This window comes from Dermochelys coriacea, chromosome 1 (genome assembly GCF_009764565.3).
Source record: "Dermochelys coriacea isolate rDerCor1 chromosome 1, rDerCor1.pri.v4, whole genome shotgun sequence".
NCBI lineage: Eukaryota > Metazoa > Chordata > Testudines > Dermochelyidae > Dermochelys > Dermochelys coriacea.
Genome location: NC_050068.2, coordinates 230,137,584 through 230,156,025, shown reverse-complemented (window position 1 = coordinate 230,156,025; position 18,442 = coordinate 230,137,584). Strand labels below are relative to the sequence as shown.

Below are 18,442 nucleotides of genomic sequence, written 5' to 3'. Positions count from 1 at the left end.
GCTTGGTAAAGTTTGGGGCCAGAGGATGATCCGGAGCCTTTCCTCTGTACCCTTGAATGAGTGGCTGGCAAGAGTCTACTTGTGAAGATTCCATAGCACTATTTCTGATGGGTGAGGCGCAGGCAGCCTACTGAGTGGCAAGTGACGATCAGGTGGGCTCATATCCTATGGTGAAGGCTGTCATTTTGGATAGACTGGGACTGACTCCAGAGATGTACTGGCACCATTTCAAGGCTGAACCATTCCTGCATAGAGCATGCCCACAGGCTCAGAGGTTATGGCACTTTGCTGCCTCGTGGTTATGCCCAGATACCAATTCCATACAGAAAATCATGACAGCTGAAGGAGCCAAGTGGCCTGAATGGCCTGGCAGACTAGGAGTGGCTCATCAGGGGAGACCGGAAGAAAGGATACCCCAATCTGGGGAGTTTCAGGGAAGCTCTTGATGGGACAGAGTCCCAAGTAACTTGAAACGGGGATACACAGGTTCTAGCAGGGCTGCTCCAGTCAATCCTGCAATCTAGGGAGAGTGCTTCTGTCCTTCTGATGCAGCTAGGCTGGGCATATCAGGAGAGACTGCCTGAACACAGGTGTTGGAACTAGAGGTGCTGGGGGTGCTACTGCACTCCCTGGCTTGAAGAGATTTCCATCATATACAGGGTCTACAGTTTAGTTCAATGGCTCTCAGCATCCCCACTATACAAACTGTTCCAGCACCCATGTGCTTGATAGTGGAGTGTGATTACCTGGGCTGTTATTACAGCCAGGTTTGTGGCCTGGAATCCTTTCTGAATGACACTGGATCCCAGTCATATGTGATATCTGTTGGTCTGGGAAGAGCGTCAATGGAAGACCTCATGGACTCGGGTTACAGGCATACCATTGTCCAGGAAAATGGGATGTTGGCAAAGATGATGGATCAGCACCTCCCTGAAAACATCTCATGTGTACATGGCAAGAAGTAGGTCTACCTGTGCCAGAGGCTGAGCTGGGGATACAGGGCTACAGAGGTCTGCTATATATTGGGGTAATAAAGAACCTTGTGTGGCTGGTGATCTTGTGAAGAGAATGGCATGTTATCCCAGTTCTGATGTGCAGGAAAGTAGCACAAAAGCTGGCAGAGAGGTAAGGTGTCATGAACCCAGAGCAACAGCCTTTGTGAGTGAGCCAGCGTATTTTTTATTCCTGCTAATACACTTCTTCATTTCAGCAGGCAGCTGGCCTCTTTTCATGAAAACTATTATTATATGTCAGTCACATCATGGGAGTCTCCCATTTTATAGACCTTCCTAAGTCGTAGACTGCACTGGATCTTTCCTTACACCTTCAGCAATGCATTTGGTAGAAAGTGATAGTACACTGTCAGAGAGGACAAGTATACCTGTCCTTTGCAGGTAGGGATCTGGCCTACAAACAACAGTGGAGGATGTCATTCTGCTCTCTTGGCCCCACCAGGACTGTGAACAAATGCCCATTGTTGCCTTCTTACTGCAGTTACTTAATTGACACCATCAACTTAAAAATCAGACCTCTCGTCTAACATTGTGTGTTAACACCTCTTCGCAATTCAAGAGAGTCAAAAAAAAACAAAGGGTGAATTTTTGGCCTCATTGAAGTCAGTGGCAAATTTCCCATTGACCTAAATGAAGCCAGGATTTCACCCAGTGTTTTCCATTTCCTTTGTTTTGTACATTTGACATTTGCTTTGCCCAAATAGTCAGTCAGTTTATTTTGCCTGTTGACATTAAACACAGCAAGCTTTTTAATTTTCAGCCACTACCCTAGCTTTTTCCCTTCTGTAAGAACTCAAGGAAGGCCAAATCTGCAGGCTCCAAGAATGGTTTTGGAAAGTCCTGAATGTTGTGGAACTGGTCTGGGGGTGCTGTGTTTGCAGGAAAGGCAGGATGATGAGTGGTTGAGCTAGCAGAGAGGAACATTTTGGAAGGGGGACAGTGGAAGAGACTGGGGATGTAGCCGGGGAGTCCACACCAGTGGGTATTTTAGCAGATCTCACCTTCCAAAAAAAAAATCCAAGTTCAGAATCTGAGCGTGGACAGGCAAAACTGACATGCACAGGAACCAAAACCACCAATTTACAGCAGTGGTTAAAGGTCATAGTGTATTTGATTCAAATTGACCTCACCTGACCTCAGGAGCCTTAACTGGAAGGTGTCACCTGGCACAGTAAGGGTTACCAATTTTCTATTTGCAGAAGCCAAACAGTTTTGCCCCATTCCCTGCCCTGCCCCTTCCCAGAGGCCATACCCTGTCCCACCCCATCTGAGGCCCCACCCCTGCTCACTTCATGCTTATGCTATGGATATGGCACAACTGAGATATATTTTATGCAAGATGGGTCTTGTAAGGTATCATTGAAAAGGTTATAATTTACTGAATGTCATTAACCAATTTGTATGCATGTATCATTTCTGTATCTAAAGTTAGGAATATTGGCTATGTAACAATTACAACTGGATGTGTACTTAGGAAACACCCACCAGAGAACAGACCATCAGCATTGATTGGCCATTAGGAAGAAACAATAAGACCTTGAAGATACTAATCTCACTCCTTCCTGAGAAGCCTCCTGGGATGTTGCTTTGACACTACAAGGTCATGTGGTCATGTCACCTAGTATTAAACACCCCCATGGACATTGCTGGTACTTTTCCACTGGAAACAAAGGCTTCCCACCTTATGTAAATTCTATTTAAGGCTGGGGAATAAGGCAAACAGGACTCTTCTCCATTGCCTTCCTGCCCAAGAAGAAAGACAGCTGAAAATACCTGAAGAGACAAAGGAACTGAGCAGGCAAGGGCTGAGTCCAGACTAAGACAGGAGTCTAGTCTGTAAAGAGAAATAACTGGAACTTTAAGCTACAGAAACTCTGCAACTTGCCTAAAACAACATTTAAGCTGAGAAATTACTTTTTTAGGATCTTAAGCTTAGTATATCTGTTTTATTTTATTTACATGGTAATCTGCTTTGTTCTGTTTGCTATCCCTTATAATCACTTAAAATCTGCCTTTTATAGTTAATAACCTTGTTTTTATTTATTATTAAACCCAGTTTGTGCAATTTATAATGGGGGTCGGGGAGGGCAAGAAGTTGTGCATATCTGCCTCCACATTGAGGGAAGGGGCTAATTTGTAAGCTTACGTTGTATAGATTTCTCTACAGCACAAGACAATATTAGTTTGGCTGTACTTTCCAGAGGGAAGCTGCACTTGAGTGCTGGGCAATTTACTTCTCATAGAGAACTGTTTATAGACTCTGTGATTCTACAGCTGGTGCGATCCTACCTGTGTGTGTGTGTGTGCGCGCGCGCTGCAGAGGCCAGAGAGTCTAATTAAGCAAAACAGGGAGAGGGAGCCCAGGCTAGTGGAGTAGGCAGGCTCAGTGAAATATCAGTACATCAAGTGGCATCCCGGATGGGGGGGTCCAACCTGTCACACCCAACCCTGCTCTGAGGCTCTGCCCCCACTCACTCCATCCCCTCTCTGTCTGTCGCTTACTCTCCTCACCCTTGGGTGGGGGCTGGGGTGTAGGAGGGGGTGAGGGCTCCGGCTGGGGGTGCAGGCTCTGGGGTGGGGCCATGGATGAAGGGTTTGGGGTGAAGGAGGGGGCTCCGGGCTGGGGCCGAGGGGTTCAGAGTGTGGGAGGGGGCTCAGGGCTGGGGCATTGGAGGGGATACAGAGTGCAGGCTCTGGGAAGGAGTTTTGGGGGAGGGAGGGGGCTCAGGGCTCCAGGTGCAGGCTCTGGCTGGGGGTGTAGGGTCTGTGATGGGGCTGGGGATGAGGGGTTTGGGGTGTAGGAGGGGGCTCAGGGCTGGGGCAGAGAGTTGGGGTGCAGGAGGGGGTGTGGGCTCTGGGAGGGAGTTTGGGTGTGGAAGGGAGTTCAGGGCTGGGGCAGGGGGTTGGAGTGCAGGAGGGAGTTCGGAGTGCAGGCTTGGGATGGGAGCTTACCTCAGGTGGCTCCCGGAAGTGGCTGGCACATCCAGCTTGTAGGTGGAGGGATCAGGAGGCTCTGACACTGCCCTTGCCCACAGGTGCTGCCCCCGCAGCTCCCACTGGCTGCAGTTCCCGGCCAATGGGAGCTGTGGAACTGGCGCTCAGGCGGGGCAGCACACAAGCTCCCGTGGCCATCCTGAAGCTGGAGGGATGTGCTGGCTGCTTCCCAGGAGCTGTGTGGAGCCAGGGCAGGCAGGGACCCTGCCATAGCCCTGCTGTGCTGCCGAACAGACTTCTAATGGCCCGGTCAGGCGTGCTGACCGGAGCCACCAAGGTCCCTTTTTGACCGGGCATTCTGGTCGAAAACTGGACACCTGGGAACCCTAAGCACAGTCTGTGATCAAATGCACAAGATAGGGAGAATTTAACAGGAACAAAAACAAATCAATCAAAGTAGATGGACATGACACAAACCTAATTTACTGGTGTCTTTAAATTAGTCTTATTAATGTTTGAGAGGTGGCAGTTGTACATGTACAGCAACTGTTTTTAATAAAGCTTTTGTAATATTTGTTGCATTAAGTCATTGTAAGCAGGTTGTAATATACAAAGATACCTTCAGGGGAGATACAATCATAATAATTAACAAAATGCTTAGTAAAATGGAATTACAGCTTTTAACAGCTTCTAGCAATTTGCCTGGAGAACACAGGGCATGGTTTTGTTAAACATGTGACAGGGGTTTTTCACCACACCTGTAACAATAGTTTGGCCTTTGCATTTTCTTCCCTTTCTCTGGCATACCAATTCCTGTCACTCCAGGCCGTGCATTTACTCTGACAGGTTTTGGTTTTTAAAGCAGAAACACTGAGTTTTGTCTTTTGTTGCTTTGTTTGCTGTGGCTTCCAACCTTTCCTCTTCTACCTTTTAAAAAAACAAATTCACTTAGTAGTGTGTGATATGGATGAGTCTTTTTGAGACAAGATAATTGTTTGGATAGATCCTTTTTTTAACATGTATATAAATCTAGCTCCATGACTGATTTAAACAAGTGCCAGATTCACACTGAAGAGTGCTGTTCAAACAATACCTTTCCTTGACAGATTAACTCTTCTACTAATATATTAGCACATAACTGAGCAGCTCATTTAGGTCTTGATTCAGCAATGTACATAAGCACATGCTCAACTTTAAGCTTGGGAATAGTCCCATTAGAGTCAATGAGACTATTTGTGCTTAAAGTTAGTCACGTGCTTAAGTTCTTTGCTGAACTGGAGCCTTAAATAGGTGCTAAACTAGCAGGATGCAGCCAATTCAATCCAATCTGCTTCATGGGCATGGCAAGCCAGACAAGTGTTACCAAAGTGTATCCAATTGATTTAAAGCAACATGTGACACATCAGGTGAGCCTCAGACAGGAGTGGGATCAATCCTCTGGGGATGAAAAACAAATAGCTGGTGAAACCAGGCTTTCCACGGCTCACTGGTGATACATTGACAGACAAATGCCCTTTCACAGTTAGTTTCTGAATTAATCCCAAAGGGAGGATTATTGCACAGGGGAGAAAAAAAAAAAGACAGCATTTTTGGAAGGACTTTCCTTACATCCAGGATTCTTCCTGAAGCAGAAAGAATGGCATTATCCAGCCAAAACGATACATGATAGAAATTTTTCTAGCTTCCCCTAGGGAGAGTCTGGACATTAGTTTAGGTTAAATCAGACCGTCAGAACCCTCAGAGCATACACCTCATAGTTCCCTGAAAGATGAAGTAAATCATTCCAGCTGGGCCCTGCTGCACTTGCCTGATGGCCTATGTCCATGGCAAGCTCTGCCCGAAGGACCTGGTATTTAAAGCTGCAGAGCCTTCACAGTTCACGTGGGCTGGAGCTGCAGATATTCAGCACCTTGAAAGCCAGATCTGAAGTGTATACAAGCTATACGTTTGCCATGCTGAGGGAGACACTGTTAACCTCTCTCTGCTAGCGACTATATACAGTGCATGTGCCACATCACACTGTTTGATAAATCAATGTCTCTGCATCAGCCAGTCAGCAACACTAATGTTCAGTAAAGCACGCAGGAGTCAGGCTGGCTAGAGAGAAGGTTTAGCACTTTTACTAAGAGCATGAGCACTCAGCTAATTCTGAGTCTGACCAGGCTTCTGGCAATGCCTAGTTCACACAGGGGCTATATCCACACTACAAGCGAGGACTCGGAATTTGATTCTCAGCTTGCATCACATACTCTTGCTAGCTGGTTGAGAGCTAGTGTGAGTACAAATAGTGCAGCTGCAGTAGCACGGGCAGCGATGACGCAGCTTAGCTGTGCTGAGTACACATGGCAGCAGCAGCAGCATGGCTTAGCCATGTCCAGTACAAACCTGCCTGAGCCCTGTGGATACATGTTGAGTATGCACCCACAGGGTTCAGGCAAATTTGCACTTGGCATGGCTAAGTCATGCTGCTGCTGCTAGTGCTACCATGGTTATTTATACTCATGCTCATTCTTACCACAATAGTGCGAGTATGTGAAAATCACACCCCTAGCTCATGGTATAAACACAGCCTGGGTCTGTTGGAAAGCTTAATAAAAGTATTTGCACAGTCACCATCATAGTGACATAACATCAGTTCATTTGTATAGCCACTCCCCTACTAGTATCTTCATACAACCACCAATTCTAAACCCTGTGTAGCACTTCTGTCATGTCAGTAGGATGGACCCAAATCAAACCATGGGATCCAAACATCAGAACTAACCATTCACAATCTCCCAGGATTTTGAATTTGGGTTGGAATTTTGCAGCTTGGTCCCATTAACACTTGGGCTACATTCAGAAGCCAACTGCGCTGATTGACTAGTGTTATCCACAGAAGGTGCATGTGTGGGGAAGTTCTTTATGGAATATTCTGTTCCTTTGTTCCTGTTGGCAGTTTCATTCTTTTAGTTCAAGCACAAAAATTATACAGACATTAACAAGTCTTCATAAATTGCCTCCTCCTCACCTGTTAATTAGAGCGCTATTGCTAATCTGAATTCCAATATTTTTCATGGCTATGCATGTGGGGAAGGAAAAATATTGGTGCAGAATTTTGTTCTTAAATGATCACAGTTGGATTTAATAAAAATGCGGAAGCTGTGGAAGTGACAACTCTAATCCTGAACATGGTGACTGACAGACTTAGTGATGCCTGCCAGCTAGAGTTGGGACTCTTATTTTAGTGCTAACATAGTTTACGTATGTGTCAGGAAACTGAATAGTTGGCCTCGCTTAGCTAAAGGAATGTGGACATACTTTTAGAATTTCTTGATGATTTTCTGATGCATATAATCGTCCATCTCGAACAATATCTTCTATCAGCTGTTGGTAATCCTCTGAAAAATAAAGAGTAAAGGAGCTGGTAAGCAACAGTTTGTGATACCATCACAGAGGTTAGTTTCCAGACAACTGCTAACTAGCCAGAAAATATTTGAGAAGCAAATTTAGTTTTATACTCATTCAGTGTTTCCAGTACCACGGCAATTTAATATAATCAACTTAATACTTTGAGCTCTATACTGCCTTCCAACTGAGGTTCTTGCTTTTCTTTATAAATGTTAATTTAGCTTCACAGAACTGTTTATAAGGCAGGTAAATACTATTATCCACATTTTACAAATAAAGAAACTGTGGCACAGAGATAATAAGTGACTTGTCAAGGTTATATAGGAAGCCAGTGGCCCAGCCAGGAATGGGTTCCATATCTTCTGACTCCCAGTCCTGTGCCTCCAGATCATCTCTCCTTCTTGACCTTTAAATCACCTCCCCTACCCCCAACCTAATTCCAGACTGACTAACAATTCAGAAAATTGCATTAGTGTTTGGGAAAAGAGATGTGCTAACAAAGAAATTCCTCCATACTTTTAAAACAGTGGTGTAGCTAGGAGTAGAATTTGGATGGGTCCCGACTTTTGGATGGACAGGTAATGACAGACTGTGCTAGCTCAGCTTCTCCCTCGACGCCACACCCTCTTCCTAGCCCCAGTGCCCCCAGACACAGGGCTTCACCTGCTGAGCTGGGCACGCACATGGGGCGGCTCAGAAAATGGCAAGGCAGAGCTGCCAGAGCATAGCTTTCTAAAGGGTGGGCAAATAGTTCAGTCCTGGATTTCAGGTGTCCAAGTGACTCTCCAGGCTGCTGTGGCAGCATTATGCCCCTGCTCAGATTTGGGTGTGCCTGGATGCTACACCCATTTTAAAAGAAAATTTCCCCTTGAATATATGCTAAAAAGGCATCTTTGACATATTGCCAGATGAAGATCAAGACTTTGGTCAGTTTTTTGAGGGTTGCTGGTGATTTTCTTTATTGTATGTTACAAATGAGAGCTGTTTAGTTATTGGAGATTTCAGTTTCCATTGGAATTATTTGTCTATGCTGGCTTTGTTTTCAACAAAGTCATATTTTTAATTAATTTTTTCTTGGGCACCAATAGGTCTTCATAAATGGACTTTCTATAAACAAAGAGCTATTATCAACAGTATTCTCATCATCATTATGATAAACAATGATTAACAAAGAGTTTCACTGGCTTTAATGGTAGCAGGCTCAGACTCAAAGAGTTCTGTATATATCTTGTTGGAGTAAGAATAAGAAAAGGTAATAAATTACCAGTATAGACCTAAAAATAAAAAAAGGGAAAAACAAGGAAAAAGACCCAAAACTTTTGATGGTCAGCACTAGAATAATTCACTGAAAAAACAAAAAGTTCACATCAAGTTCTTTATCCTTCCCGTTTCCCCCCTCCAGTCAGTACAAGATAGATTCAGACACACAGGCTTCTAAATTCAGAAATAACACAGAGATGGAAAATGACTGCAGTCTTACCATCGTATGTCACATATGGGACTTGAAATCCTTTGCCACTGTTTCCCTCATTTGATTTGAACTGAATCCATAGCTTTCGTGATCTGGAGGTAAATGCTATTGGTCTCTCATAAGTCTGACATGTTTCATATGTGGTAATTGACGTAGGGGAGGCTAGAAAAATAAATAAATGAAAGACCTTTGTAACATAACCTTCCCTGGAGGTAGAGATGTCAACTTATAGCACACTCATTCATTCACTCATATTTTCCCTTTAAGAGAGGTGATTTTCTTGAGATGGAAGGCATGCCATCATTTTTTGCATATAAGGGGAAAGCTTCTCTCCAGAAGATTATGGGCAACTCTCCCTTTCTGTCCCAAGGTGGGGTTAGTAGGCAGATAGCAGGATACAACATGAAATTATTATGATTAGAGCTAATAAAAAAATGGAATTTCCACCCTGTGGGAAAGTCTGACATTTTGAAATTTATTTTTGTCCCAAATCTGGAAGAAAAGTTGAAATTTTGAAATCTTTTGTGCAACAGAAATTCCAAAATATTTTGCTTCAGAAACATCAAAGCAACCTTAACTAAACATTTTGTTTCAATATCAAAACACTGTGCTATCATGTTCAATATTTATGAAGTATTAAATATTAAAGCCAAAATGAAATGGAAAAATCAAAACAAAACACAAATGTCAAAATGAAAATACTCCATTTCGAGCATGAAGCATTTAGTAATTTTTCTATCAAAAATTTTGTCAACATTGACATGCTCCTACGGAACATTTTGATTTGAACACAACAGTTTTTGGTCAGAAAATGCTGTTTCATCAAAAAATTTCCAACTAGATCTAATTATTATTACTTATATGCCAAGCGGATAGGGACCGTTGTGCTAAACACTATCCAAACATATTAGAAAGGGGCAGTCCCTGCCCCAAAGAACTCATTCTTGAAGACAAGCTCATAAGACTCCCAACGTCAGCAGTTAGTCTGATGGCACCAGATTGGCCATCACATTAGAGCAAAACATTATCACACTGCAATGCAATTTCAAATTACAACTGTCACTTTGGGGAACTAGAAAGGACCCCACAAACACACTAGGAAGCAGTGAAAGTGCTTGAGATCCCAGAAATAACATGGCAGATGGCAACCCTAAAGTGAAGCCAATGTTTATAAAGTCGTCCTTTTTACCTAGTTTAAAAGTGACCTGTAGAATTCATATCCTCAGGGTAATATAGGAAATTACGTTACTGTTCTAAGTTTAAACAAAGAATTAGGTTTTATGGAGCTGACCCAACTCCTACTGAAGTTAGTGTTAACAGTCCCATTGACTTCAGAGGGATTTTAATCAGGCCCTAAATGAGTTCCTGGATAGAATCAAAGTTAATCTGGAGTTAAGACTGAGCACCTATCCATAATTTAAGGGAAACAATGTTATAGGGATATTGTAATTATCCCCCAAACAAGTTTTCAAAACCAAGAAATTCAGAGGCAAGGTGAAATGTGAGAGAAAGCCAAACATGCTAATGTACAGAAATGCACAGTGAAAGCTCCCAGCCGCCTTAACTGTGCCCTGTAGTGATGCTATACGATAATCACGCAATAAAGATTAGCATATAAAAGAGTTTAAAATCCTGGATTAGATTAAATTGATTTTAATTACATTCATTTTTTCTTTTTTTATGAAGTCACTACAGAGCAGAGTTAAGATTGTATTCAAAGAATAAGTGCTGTATTCAATAAAATGGTTTGAAGAACACAACTCAATTCAACTTTAACTAAGGAACCATGACCAGCACTTCCATAATAAAAATAGCATGTGAAGTTACATGAGCTAGAATAAACATTTGAAGAACTATTCTCATACTTCTGAGCATAAGAAGAAATTTCCTTTCGTATTTTAGTATTGCTGTTCCTGTAGGAGCATTATTGGCAGTGAAGGTTTTTCCCCTCAAGCACCCAGCACTGAATAGTGTTGGAAACAGGATGCAGGACTTGATGGACCATTGGGCTGGTTGTGACGAAGCGGGGGATTTTCTTGTTTTTTCAATGGTTTGCATGCAGAGTGTGTGGGACTCAGTTTCCCTGGGTGTTATCTGTTTAATGAGGTGGTGGGAGAGGAAGTTTGTTGTTACAGAGGACCAGCAGTGACCTTGCCTGGCAGTTGGGACCCTGGACAATGGATACCTCTGCGACTGGTGACCTGGTGACTGGGAGGCCCAGCTCAAAAGTCATAGTGGATTCAGGCCAGTGGGAGGACAATGGGCTGAGGAAAGAGGACCCCAGTGACCTGACTAGCTGGTTCCACCCAGTGGGGAAACAAAGCACGGATGAGAGGAGAGGAGGCCCAAGCAGCCTGTTTACCTGGGACAGAAGACAAAGGACAGAGGCGGGGCATACGAGAAGGTGATATTGGATACTCAGCTGGAAGGAGGGGGTTTCTGGATGCGGGAGAGAGAGCAGCCAGATGGAGGTCAGACCTAGATGTACTGTGTGAGGGAGGTTAGACCTGAGGCCCTGAGAGTTTCCTATGCTGTGTTCAGACACTCAATAAACCCCTCTGTTTTATGCTGGCTGAGAGTCACTCCAGTCTAGAAATCGGGGTGGCATTATTCCCTCTGGGAGTGGAGGCCACAGGAGTCAAGAGTGAGTGGACTCCTTGAGGGGGCCCATGATGAGAGACAGGTGTGCTGAAGGCTCAGAGAGGTGCAGTTCCAGGAGGCGGAGGGGCCTATGGCTTAACCCCTGAGAGAAAGTGGACCCCCGAGAAGGGCTGTCACACTGAAGGGGGTTCCTCCCAGGGACTGTACAGAGCCACGAGAGAACATGAGTCCTGAGTCCATGACACTGGTACATCAATTGTTTGGCTCTTATAGAATGATCTGGTTAATTATAACTGTGATGTTGCATTCTGTATGATTTTATAAAAATATGCTAATGAGTGTGAATATAATGTAACTGGAATTTGCTTCATGCAAAAAGTCTCTTGTAAGGTATGATTGAAAAGCTTATAATCTACTGATGGTAGTCATCCTATTTGTATAAATGTATCACTCTTGTATCTGAAACTAGAAATATGAAATATAACTCTGAGGTCCTATTGTAGTTATGCAAAGTGTGGGCCATTAATGGTGGTTTGGAATCTTGATGGCTCCCATTAACCAGGACAATTACCTGTAGATGGCTCTGTTTTATTTGGGGTGGGAGTCCAGAGGGACAAAGGATTCCTACCTTATGCAAAAGATATATAAGTAGGTGGAACAGAACAAAGGGGACGGCCATCATGAGAAATCCCCTAGCTACCACCTGAGCTGGAACAAAGGCTGTACCAGGGGAAAGGATTGTGTCCAGACTAGGAAGTCATTCAGTCTGTGAAAGAAACTTATTGATACATTTCTAAGGGTGAAACTTTATCTGTATTCAGTTTTATTACTGTATTAGACTTAGACTTGCGTGTTTTATTTTATTTTTCTTGGTAATGCACTTTGTTCTGTCTATTACTGCTTGGAACCACTTAAATTCTACTTTCTGTATTTAATAAAATCAATTTTTACTTATTAATACCTGGGGGCATGGGCAAACAGCTGTGCATATCTCTCTGTCAGTGTTATAGAGGGTGAACAAGTTATGAGTTTACCCTCTATAAACCGATTTATTTAGTGTTTGGATCCCATTGGGAGTTGAGCATCTGAGTGTTAAACGCAGGAACAGTTCTTAAATTGCTTTCAGCTAAGTCTGCAGCTTTGGGGCACGTGGTTCAGACCCTGGATCTGTGTTGGAGCAGACTGGCATGTCTGGCCCAGCAAGACAGGGTGCTGGAGTCTCAAGCTGGCAGGGAAAGCAGGGGCAGACACATAAGTTGGCAGTCCCAACGGGGTTTCTGTGATCCAACCTGTCACAATAACTTCATTCTCTTTAAAAAGAGCAGATAAGAACTCACTTTGTAGTAATCTGAGATACAGGAATGTAAATATAAATCCTTAAATATAAAAAGCTGTTGAAACTATTGTACTAATTAAAATAGACGGTTACTCAATATAGCTGATTTAAAATTCACATCTTTCACACATGGTGCCTCTTAGTGCTTTGTAGAGAGTTAATTAAAAGGTAAACAGAAACTGAAGGCTTAGGGAAAGATTTGAAGAGGGGAAGGCTAGATGACAGTAATCCATTTGTAGTCCCAACTTCAGATGTAGAGAAATTAACTTTGGATGCAGAGACCAAACCAACCCCCACTTTGCTATTTTCAATGAGGGCAATCAGCAATTAGTAGAGTGACTTTCCTCATGGAAGGAGCTTAAAGCACTTCTCAGTCTTTATATACACAAAAAATTTCACACATTACTGAAAAGCGGCATCTTCTGAGGCATCTATGTAACAACACACATCAATGCCATAGAACAATTTAGAACAGGAAGTGAAGAACTAAAACTAATATTATTATTACTTATTAGTTGTATTGCAGTAACACCTAGAGGTCATATTGTGCTAGGCACTGTACAAACATGTAAGAAACAGACAACCCTGGTCTAAGGCCAGGCCTACACTACAAACGTAAATCGGTATAACTACATCGCTCAGGATGTGAAAAATCCACACTCCATGAGCAACGTAGTTCTACCGCCTAACCCCTAGTGTAGACAGCGCTGTGTTGATGTGAGAGTTTCTCCCGTTGACATAGCTACCGCCTCTCGCTGAGGTGGATTAACTATGCTGACCTGAGAATCTCTCCCATCAGTGTAGTAGCACCTTCACTAAAGCACTACAGCGGTGCAGCTGCGCCATTGCAGTGCTGTACTTGTAGACAAGCCCAAAGTCTGAGATGAGAGACAATGTGCGGATGACACATGTAGGGGACACAAGAGGAGAATGAAATAATCAGTATATTAAGCAGCAATAATAGCAGAGAATTAAGGGTAGCAGAATTTAAATACTTTCAACATGAATTTAGTCAGAAGACTCTGTGGTTAACATCCCTGCCTTTGCCACTGGATCCTTAATGCTCACAAGAGGCAAACACTTGGGTTTTACATCTCATCCACGAGGAAACGGCTCAAGAAGCACAATGCTTCATGACATCATGCTGACTCAGCAATTCTATACGTGATGTCTTCCTGAAGCACCTAAGTATTGGATGGAAACGTCCACGCCAGTACTGACCAGGCTTGATGCTGCTTGTGATAAGTCTTACAAAATCACAGGGGAGGTGCCATGGCACTTATGTGTAGGCTAAATAGAAGTTCCAGGAAAACTTTAGGAAATGTAACAATATTCAGTTACATTAACAACGTCTTTCTTCATTACTGCACAGATAGAATACTTTGACTGGAAACTTATGAGAATTATTTTAGAGATGATTGGCCAGCTCCTCAGCTGGTGTGAATTCCACGGAGCTACACTAGTTTGCACTGCCTGAGGATCTGGTCAGACAAGACTCTGTTATGTGCCTTCTGATTCATCCGAGACACTTTTTGATGATAATTAACACATTGACTTTATTATTAAAGTATTCTGTTTTAGCACTAGCCACAACTTGCTGTTCCAGTTCACTGAAAAGCCCTTGTAATAATGTCGGACCGAGCCGGTGGAAAAATCATTTTTGGACTTTGTCCATTCCATATGGACATTCCACTCCGACTCTTTGAGGTAAATATTTAAATGGCTCATGACTAGCAACTTACCACTTTTTCTCATTACTAAAACATCACCACACTCATCTTCAATTGGAAGAAATATCTCAGGAACCACAATGAGTATTCGCCTCTTCGGGGGTGGATTTATATTCCAAATGCATTCAACATTAGCTGGGTAATCACCAGGGTAATTGGGAGACTCGATATAGCCTGTATAATCTCCAAGTTCCCCTCCACAATGCTGGTCTATGAAGAAACATACGTTAGCATTTGTGCTTTGAAATATCTCTAAGTCGTTTGAATCTGCCACAGACACATTCAAATGCTTCCTTGTGGCTTTAGACCTCTGTAAATTATGTAACTGGCATTTTCTTTGCATGGCAAGCCTTTGAAAGAATATTGACTGTTCTGAGTCAATTGATCACTGTTTTGCAAACCTAAATCTTAAACCTTGCCTACACATGAAAGTTGAACTGATTTCATAAAGTCATTGCAGACACTGATGTAGTTAAATAGGCACAGTCTCTTTGTGTGGATACTCAAAGTGGGTTAACAACACTTTGTATTAATTGAGCCCGTGTCTACATATAGATATTGCTCTGGCTGAATTTAAATGGTTTTTAAAACAGACTTAGTTGAACCAATGCAAAGCTCTGTGTACACACACTCATTTTAATTTAAGAGTGCCTCATTTTATTTTAACTTAAATCTATTTCTAGTCAATTTAAAATAAATTGACATGTCTGGATTACTGTGTTGCAAGCTAGTGCATTATAAATTCACAGCCTGGTTTGCTGTGTAACAACAACCTGTCTGGACAAGCCCTTGATGTATGACCTTAAGCAAATCACTTAACTTGGGTATGATGGGATAATGTGATTTTGGTAAGTAAGTGATCTTTAAATATTCAGGGTAAATAGGACTAATCCCCTGAGACGGGATATTAGATGGATGGGATCTGAGTTACCCAGGAAAGAATTTTCTGTAGTATCTGGCTGGTGAATCTTGCCCATATGCTCAGGGTTTAGCTGATTGCCATATTTGGGGTCGGGAAGGAATTTTCCTCCAGGGCAGATTGGAGAGGCCCTGGAGGTTTTTCGCCTTCCTCTGTAGCATGGGGCATGGGTGACTTGAGGGAGGCTTCTCTGCTCCTTGAAGTCTTTAAACCATGATTTGAGGACTTCAATAGCTCAGACATAGGTGAGGTTTTTCGTAGGAATGGGTGGGTGAGATTCTGTGGCCTGCGCTGTGCAGGAGGTCGGACTAGATGATCAGAATGGTCCCTTCTGACCTTCTATGTATCTATGAATCTATGAACTTCTCTGCATCAGTTTCATCAAGTGCTTACCTGCATTACAGAGGTGTCGTGTGGCTTACTTGTGGCTTACTTGATGTCTGCATAGTACTTCGAGGAAGTAAATGCTCAGGAATGATTCTTCAGGAATGATACTTCAGTTTCAGTAACTGCAACCCTGGAGCATGAACAATCTTCATTGAACAGGGACCACACAGCTTTTTATGTGAAGTTGGCTAAATTGAGTCAAATCACTGCTTTAGTTCAAATGGTACTATTTTTCATGTAGACAACCACTATCAAGTGATCAAGGAATTGACTTAAGCTAGATCAATATATGGCACTCTTTAAACTGATTTAAAAGTGTCTACACAAGGGGGCTGCATCAATTTAACTACATCAGTTTCTAAACTTGTTTGTGTAGACAGGCCTAACTCATTACAGATACTCTTTAACAGCAACAAAACAACACATAGTATGCACTGGACAGAGTCCAAAACATTGACATCTGCAGTTGCATGACCTCCTAAATATCTGTGGCATTAAATACATATCCAGGCAGAAGTTGTTCATCATAGTTCTTAGGGTTTTATTAACAAGACAACTCTGAGTTAACATGGCAGTAACTAGGAGGATGCTCAGTCAGAAGTGTGGCAATTATAATTCAGTGCACCTCTGAGTCAGTCACCTCCTGCGACTGAAACTTTGTTAAATGAAGATTGTTCATGCTCCAGGGTTGCAGTTACTGAAACTGAAATATCATTCCTGAAGAATCATTCCTGAGCATTTTACTTCTTCAAAGTACTATGCAGACATCAAGTAAGCCACAAGTAAGCCACACGACACCTCTATAAAGTAGGTAAACACTTGATGAAACTGATGCAGAGAAGTTAAGTGATATGCTTAAGGTTATACATCAAGGGCTTGTCCAGACAGGTTGTTATTACACAGCAAGCCAGGCTGTGGATCTATAGTGCACTAGCTTGCAACACAGTAACTTGCTGAGTAGATAAATCCTAAATGAGCATCAAAACTGGGATTATGTTTATGAGTCTTGGTTCCCAAAGTTTATATCACAGTGCCTTTTATTGCAAATGAAGGCTTTTCTCATACTTCTGGCAGCAGTCACTTGGCATATAGTTCTTTCAATGCTGGTAGAACCTCCAGATTCCAAGGTTTCCACTGTCACAGACTGACAATGTTCTGTAATATATTGAACAAACCTTATGGAATTAAGATAAACTTTATTGAGTTAAGTTAAACCGTCCTGAACTAGGGATAACACCTTTTGGATACATGTATTACAAATGCAATTGTGTATGTTTTATAGAATCATAGGGTTAGAAGGGACCTCAAGGGTCATCTAGTCTAAGATGCAGGATTTGTTGTATCTAAACCATCCAAGACAAATGGTTATCCAGCCTCCAGTGAAGGAGCTTCCACAACCTCCCTAGGCAATTTGTTCCATTTTCCTACTGTTCTTACAGTTGGGAAGTTTTTCCTAAGATTTAATCTAAATCTGCTGTGCTGTAGTTTGAACCCATTGTCTCTTGTCCTGCCGTCTGTGGCAAGAGAGAACAACTTTTCTCCATTTTTTAAATAGTCTATCATGTTCCCCCTCAATCTCCTTTTTTCCAAACTAAACATTCCCAGCTCCTTTAGCCTTTGCTTATATGTCTTCCATTCCATCCTTTTGATCATCTTTGCTCGCCTCTACAGCCTTTCTATATTATTGTGGCATTGCATGTACGTTCCCTTAAAGGGAGGGGGATGCTAATGTACTTCCTCCAATATCAACCCTTTCAAGTCACTGCCCATGGAGAGGTATGTATATATTAGCTCAGACTTGATTCTCCAGGGACCAACAAACAAAGAAAATACTTTTGAATAAAAGCCTGGAGTTTAACCTGCCTCAGGGCCTTCTTCCTGTTCCAGCAAACAGACAAGACCCCTGGTCCATGGAGAGTTCAGTCCTTAAGGGAAGATTGGAAGGACTAGGCCTACTGAGGCCTCAAAAGACTGGATACTTGTTCTATGCTGAAGCTCTGATGTAACCACAAGGAAACCACTAGGATGGGGGTATTGAAAGACTGCACCTGCCAGAGCCCATGTGAGAACTGGGATGAACTCTGGTAAACTTATTAGCATGCATATAGGTTCTTCCCTTTTTTTATATATAAATATGTTTTCTCTGTAATGCTTTTAACTTTAAGAATAAAGTAGGCTTGCTCAGAAAGAGCTGCATGGTAATTTATTTCTGTAACCATTGCTTATGCTTCTCTGAAGAGAAGGGAAGCAGGTGTCCAGGGCAACTGGTCTGTGCTGGGAATGAGACACTGTAGGCAAGGTAACTGTCCAGTTTGGATTGATATGGGTCTATGCCCAAGAGAGGCAGCAGCTGAGGAGCCAAAGGCTGGGAGTGGGTGCCTTTGCTGGATCACTGAGTGGAAATACAGCTGCAGTTGCCATGATCTGCACAAATCTATTCTACACCACATTCCTTAAAGGCAAGAGATTAACACAAAATGCCCTCAGACTAGAGCAGTTGCTGCAGTCTCAAGATCACTCATCTCCAGTCCAGTCCTGGCCAGATCAGCACTGTTGGCAGGAACTGTAAATTTTAGTGCCAAGTCATAAGAACATAAGAATGGCCATAGTGGGTCAGACCAAAGGACCATCTAGCCCAGTATCCAGTCTTCCAACAGTGGC

The 18,442-nt window shown here is 42.7% G+C and overlaps 1 protein-coding gene across 8 annotated transcripts in view; it reads right to left on the bottom strand.

Annotated features, from left to right (window-relative positions):
• SCUBE1 (signal peptide, CUB domain and EGF like domain containing 1) overlaps positions 1-18,442 on the bottom strand; it is a 304,521-nt gene that overhangs the window by 2,399 nt on the left and 283,680 nt on the right. For all 8 annotated transcript variants that reach the window (XM_038386054.2, XM_043515687.1, XM_043515695.1 and 5 more), the window contains 3 exons: positions 14,488-14,685; positions 8,818-8,970; positions 7,248-7,327 (listed from right to left, as the gene is read on the bottom strand). In XM_038386054.2, the coding sequence (XP_038241982.1) occupies positions 7,248-7,327; positions 8,818-8,970; positions 14,488-14,685 (431 nt within the window). The remainder of the gene's footprint in view (positions 1-7,247; positions 7,328-8,817; positions 8,971-14,487; positions 14,686-18,442) is intronic.